General features: G+C 30.9%; 1 protein-coding gene across 2 annotated transcripts; it reads right to left on the reverse strand.

Moving 5' to 3' along the window:
* Window positions 1-1,832: 1,832 nt before the first annotated feature.
* Window positions 1,833-5,838, reverse strand: LOC141457314 (probable salivary secreted peptide). Of its 2 annotated transcripts, XM_074134084.1 has the most exons (3): window positions 5,703-5,838; window positions 5,464-5,550; window positions 1,833-2,139 (listed from the first exon to the last, which is right to left on the reverse strand). In XM_074134084.1, exons 1-3 carry the CDS (start codon window positions 5,738-5,740, stop codon window positions 1,881-1,883), a joined length of 384 nt encoding a protein of 127 aa, XP_073990185.1. In that variant the 5' UTR covers window positions 5,741-5,838; the 3' UTR covers window positions 1,833-1,880. The 2 variants fall into 2 exon arrangements, with proteins under 2 accessions (XP_073990185.1, XP_073990184.1); XM_074134083.1 differs by having other exon boundaries at window positions 5,464-5,766.
* Between the last annotated feature and the right edge of the window lie 759 nt (window positions 5,839-6,597).

A 6,597-nucleotide genomic window follows, 5' to 3' on the forward strand; every position in this document is an offset into this window, starting at 1 on the left:
CAGTACGAGGTGTGTTCAAAAAGTAACGGGAATTTTCGTTTTTTGAAAAAAATATTTATTTATTCATCTACATTAATATTGTCGCCTTCAAAGTAGTCCCCTTCGCATACAATACACTTGTGCCAGCGCTTTTTCCAATCCTCGAAACACTTCTGAAACTCGATCTTGGTGATAGCTTTCAGCTCTTTCAGCGATTCGCTTTTAATGTCATCTATGCTTGTAAAACGACGGCCTTTTAATGTTCTCTTTATGTTTGGAAATAGAAAAAAGTCACATGGAGCCATGTCTGGCGAATATGGAGGCTGGGGCATCGTTAAAGTTTTGTTTTTGGCCAAAAATTCACGAACAAGCAATGAAGTGTGAGCAGGTGCATTATCGTGTTGCAAAATCCATGAATTGTTTTGCCACAAATCCGGGCGTTTTTTTTCGGATTGCTTCACGCAAACGGCGTTGAACTTGTAGGTAGTACTCCTTATTGATTGTTTGACCTTGTGGCAAGAATTCATGATGCACTATGCCATTAAAATCGAAGAACACAGTGAGCATAACCTTCACATTCGACCGCACTTGTCGAGCCTTTTTCGGTCTTGGCGATCCAGAATGCCTCCACTGGGACGATTGAGCCTTAGTTTCGACATCATATCCGTAAACCCATGTTTCGTCACCTGTTATAACACGTTTCAGTAGATCCGCATCGTTGTCGACTTCATTGAGTGACTCTTGAGCAACTTCCATTCTCCGCTGTTTTTGTTCGAAATTCAACAATTTTGGAACAAATTTTGCTGCCACACGTTTCATACCCAAAACATCCGAAAAAATTTCATGGCATGAGCCAATTGATATGGCAACATCATCAGCGACTTCTCTGATTGTGATTCGGCGATCGTTCATAACCATTTCTTTCACTTTTTTCACGTTTTCATCGGTTGTTGATGTGCTTGGACGTCCAGGTCGTTCGTCATCTTCAACGTTTTCGCGGCCATCTTGGAAACGCTTATACCACTCGTAAATCCTTGTTTTTCTCATAGCAGACTCACCATATGCCTTTATTAACATTTCACACACTTTATTTCATTTTTTACGCAAAATTTAATACAAATTCTTTGATCCATTTTTTTTAACAAACAAAAATCGCCAAGCTCGAAAAACACGTCTAACCTTAACGGCTGCCACTTAAGAAGTAAACAATGAATATTACTGAAACTTTTATCGTACTTCAGGGGCATGTGTACCAACATAATAAAAAAAAAAATTTTACAATCAGACTCTCCAAACCCGCGAAATTTAAAAATTCCCGTTACTTTTTGAACACACCTCGTATATTTTTCTATTCCAAATTATTTTTATTCCTGGTTTTTTAACCACCCCCAAAAAAATATTTAAAAAATAAGAGAACCTAGTATTGTTTTGCAGAATTAGTTTGAGGGATTTAAGGAAGTTTCTCCAAAATGTCTTGGACAATTTTCTCTAAGTTTTCATCCTAAGTTTGTAGGCACTGACCTCTAACTTCTATGTTATGCATGATTTTAAAAGTGATTTGCGACATGAGTGAGCTTTAAGTTAATTTGCTGCCAGAAATCCTCGTGATCAAAGTGTCAGAGGTTACTGTTGGACTTATTCAACCCAGTCTTAAGCTAAAGACCAGCAACTGTAATATTCTACTACCTGTTCTTCTTTATATCTACAATAAAAATTATGTTTAAGTAGAACAAGGGACTATTAGAACCATTATTAGAAAACTGTAAGAACTGTTTCACACTTTGGAAGAATTATTTATAATATGGTTTTAGGAAAAAAGAACATAATTTTTGTCCAGTAAAATGTTTATACAATTTCATACAAGATAGGCTTTATTTTATTTGGTATATAAATAATAATTTTCACACAGGTATTCCATAAATCCTTATAATAAAATCTAAGCCATAACTTTTTTTTGATTTTATGTAAATAGAAACTTTTTGTTCACCAATTCCACCATCCATGATATAAGCACAGCCACCAGTTCCATCGGTAAACTGGTCCACGATTTCAATATAATGAATAACACCTTGAATATTCCTAAATGAAGGATAGTTAACGTCTGTGGTCACAATTCTTAACCATTTTTTATCCACCTTTAAATGGTTCATGTAAAGCAATCTGAAAAATAATTAAAAAAAAAATAAATAAATTCATCATATTTGAAACTGTTTTATAGATATAATTAAAATATCCTAACAGAGCTTATGGCCTAAACAAAGAAGTAAGAAAAAATAATTTCTGTTATAATTGTTTGATCAAATATTTCACGTATAAACAAAAAATCTATTGTTTCTAAAAATGTTATTTCCCAAAAGAATTCAATGTGCAGTAGATTTAAGCCGTATAGTTCAAAATAGTAGTACATTTTCTTATTTTTATCGGGGAAACATTTGTTGCCTCTTCAAACCTAAAATAGATTTCTCTGTTTTCTATTTTTTCAAAGAATTTTTTACATATTCAATCGTAGCGTTGAACATCAGATGAACAGATGCAGATGTGAATGGTTAAACAACTTTAAGGGTTTTTATTATTTATTATTATTATTAGTATTAAATGGCTAAAAGAAGGCACAATTTCCAGTTTCTTTTTCTACTGCTTAGAGAAAATATTTGAGATCTGTCAAATTTCAGATATATAATTTTAGATATCTAAAATACATATTTTTATATTTCCTCAGTTCAAACCAACAGTTTTTAAATATTTGCCTTATTTAACATTAGGAGATTTTATTAACATGGAACATTTATTTATTACATGCTTGTAGGAAATTTTAAAGAAATGGGGTTAGTGTTGATATAGATTAGTTAAGATTCCTTAACCCTTCACCTAACCGCACACCTCGGCCCAAAGGTATACATGTATTAAAGCGAATAATCTACCTAAAATCGATAAAATCATTGTAAGCTCCAATTTTATATTTCGTCAGAATGTTTATTTGTGTTAGAATGTCATCTGACATTTTGTAAATAATTCGAGTGAAAATTTAAAATAGAAAGGTAAGTATTGTTACCAATTTGTTTGTATTATCTATATTTGCCGTGGCAGCTGCACTGGAGAAGGTAGGGTTTGGCGCTAAAGATAGGAAATAGAATGGGAAGGCCGCAACTCTTAGAATAATGTTATAAAAATATAAATTGGGCACCACCGAGATAGAAAAGGACTAGAAACCCCAAGCGCGCATAGCTGGAACTATCCAGTTGGCTTTAAGCAGGCTTATAAGGTATTCCTGGAACAAGTCTTAAAAACTGGGTTCATTAAGGAAAATTTATTTTTAAAGACCATTAACTTTTAAAAGAAGCATAAAATATGCGCATAAAGAAAACATAAGAAAATTAAAAATGCCTAAAACAAAAAATGCCTTTAATTTTTTTTTTTTTTTTTTTTTTTTTTTTCACTTTGCCATATTTACAACTACAACAAATGTTGCATCAAGTAAATTTGATGATACTGGTTAAATTCACACGATAGTCTCGTAAGAGCAACTTTAAAAAAATTAAAAGTAAAAATTTTGTTTTACTTTACTAAAAAGTGGAGAAAAATAATACTTTAATTCATTTCTCTACAGCTGAGCTCAATTTAACCTTCTCATAGAACACCTATCTTCCTCCACATTACCAGGTAATCCTCTAAGGAGATTGAAGGGAAGATGGCCTCGTGATCTTCTCTTATCGTGAGAGCAAAGCACGTTACTGGAGTGGCACCACTGGGTGCCTTCTCCACTCATGATTTTCTTTTCTTTTATTTTTTTACCACATTTGCTTGTTGCAACAACCGCTGCAGTGGTAAATTCCAATAAAAGATTAAAAAAAGAAAAAATAATAATCTAAAACAATTTTTGAAAGCCCTTTCTTAATTAAATAATGTTTATAATAGAAAAATCGGTTTTATATATTCAAACAGAGAAAGTATATATTTAGAAATGTCCACGTTAGTCTTTGATATTAAAAATGCTGAGATCAGATTGAGTGCAATTGAAGTGCTTGGTGCAAAAAGGAGTTATCTACATTTTTTTCAGAAAATGTGTCTAGTGGCGCCCCCTATTGTATGTTCAATTCTACATCTTTTGGTGCATAAACGAGTCTTATACTCAGTTTATTATTACTTATTTTCTAACCTAGGTTAGATTTGGTGCAAAAATGAGTTTTCTACTGCAGATAACTTTCTTTTACATTCCTTACATTCTTTACATTCATTGGAAAAAAAAATTATTAGGTTTATTTAATGTTTATATTAGGTAGATATTATTATTTTTCTTTTTGACAGGCATAATAATATATCTAACATTCGCTTCGACAAGACAAAATGCCACTTAAAAGCTCAAAAACAAGAAATCTGTTGTCTTAAGTACTATGTACCCAAATTTTATTGAAAATTATGATTTTGCTGCAAAAAAGAGTTAGCTGCAAAATAACTTTTGCTTATAGCAAGCTTAAAAAATGCCCTAGAAAGTTCAAATTGAGCCCCAAATGACCCCATGACAATATATTAACTAATCCTTACAGCAGACACAACATAAGGAATACATCTTAAAGCATATTTAGTTTTTTGTCCCTACTAAAAAATTTAAAAAACTGTAGATAACTCCTTTTTGCACCAAGCTCTTCAATTGCTCCAGACCTACATACTCATATTATATAATATATTTCATCTATTGATAAATAACACAAACATAAATATACTATTCGCACCAGTAATTTCTGTATAATTTGAAAATAAATTCTATACTTTAAACTCATTGATTTTGAAATTGCTCTACTTTTTGTAGGGCCATTATTTGACCTTTGATCTATTGATTTTTGTTTTGTTTTTTGCTTTGTTTATTTGCAGATAAACTACCTGACTGAAAATACTGAAAACTCCTCTAATTTTCTCTATTTATTATTTACAACAAACGTAGTGGAAATGTCATCACGTCATCTAATATTTCTACATGATTTATTCAGAGTCACTTACTATGAAATGATTTTTAATAATTTATAAGTAGTAAGTAGAATAATTTTTTTATAATAACAAAAAGAAAAAATAAATTACAATATAAAATATTGTTATAAAGTCGAAATAAAGTTAAAATTCTATTACTTCTTACTATTTTAAGGGATTATGATCTTAGAGAGGTTTTAGTATAAAGCAAGTCCATCTTGCCCAAATTGTCTTCCATTATCCTGCAGAGCCGGCACATACGACGGTCGCGAAAAGATAAATAATTCAGAAATGTTGGTTTTCGAGTATATTTTAATTAAATTTGAACATTCCATTCTGGGCTTGTTAGTAAGCAATAATCCGTGTACCGTTCCATCATTATCTAGGTCAACAAAAGTCTTAACCTCAGGTAATGCCATTTTAAAAAAAATGGTCAACGGACTGTATATTGTGAAACAGAACTTGCATTTCTTATTAAAGATTCATCATTATAATTAAATATCTTTTATAAATTCTACTTACGAGTCGTGATCTGATAACTGTCCGAAAAAAACATTATGACTAGAATTTTTTCCGCAATCCAACGCCAATGCACCTTGAGGACACCAACTAATCGAAATCATTACAGTTAGTATTAACGCACTGATTGATGAACAAATTATTTTAGAATGGAACATTTTTTATGTAAAAAGCTACAAAGCTAAGGAACACTAAATTTAATAATAACTTAATTTAATTTTAAATGTAATTATAAGTCCTACTTATTTTTCTCATTAAGGTTTTTATTCAAAAAGAACATCAAAGTGTTTATTTGTTTATCTGCATTCTACAAGGTGGGGCTAGAAAAGATAACATTCATAAATTAATCATGGTGAATTACCACACCTCTGTTACGTATAATCATTGTTATCTAACTGATTAATGTGTTACTCATCAGAAAAAAAGGAAAACTCATAAGGCTATTTGTTCACCGTTTTTGGTGACTGATTCATTAATACAAAAGGATAAAATATTCAATAGGATGAAAAAATAAATCTTCAGGTCATATTCAGGGATGTGGAACATATTCCCTAGTCCCTGGGTCGAAAAATAGGCTTAATAAAGTTTATCATGACTGAAACTGCCCTTTATTTTTTCTACCTATTGAAACTATCTATCATTCACCAAAAATAATGAACAGAAACAGGAAGATATATTATTACCAATATCAGACATAATTTATTATAAATATTATTATTTTGACCAAGCTTTCCACCCAAGGACTAGGTGACCTTCAAGGCGAAATCAAACATTTATTGACCATCTCCTGCACTACAAAAAACGAAAAACAGCATTATAGCTAAGTGGTTTTTTTAAAAATAATTTTTTGCCACGTTCTTTCCATTGAAAATTATTTTAAAGCAGTAAAATTATTATTAATTTTTTAAAACCAGATCATTGAACCTGTTTTTCATATTATCTTTATTAACTTTTAGGAGATCGTTGGATGATTTGTGTTGATCGTATTGCTATCGCATTCATATTGGCTTAAGACTTAAACAATGTGTTTTTTTATCTAACCATACTCCATAATTCTTTAAAAGCAACACCACAATTCTAATTTCACAGAAAAAAAAGAATGAATTGTGATTAAATTTTAATTAAATAATGAAATTT

The sequence above is a fragment of the Rhodnius prolixus genome, unplaced genomic scaffold, assembly GCF_049639745.1.
Source record: "Rhodnius prolixus isolate KJV_2025 unplaced genomic scaffold, Rpr scaffold_10, whole genome shotgun sequence".
NCBI classification, from domain to species: Eukaryota; Metazoa; Arthropoda; class Insecta; order Hemiptera; family Reduviidae; genus Rhodnius; species Rhodnius prolixus.

Coding starts and splice junctions, on each gene's coding strand:
- LOC141457314 (XM_074134083.1), bottom strand. CDS start 5,618: ATGTTCCATTCTAAAATAATTTGTTCATCAATCAGTGCGTTAATACTA. Junction 2,140..5,463: donor CAGTTATCAGATCACGACTC/GTAAGTAGAATT, acceptor ATTATTTTTCAG/ATTGCTTTACATGAACCATT.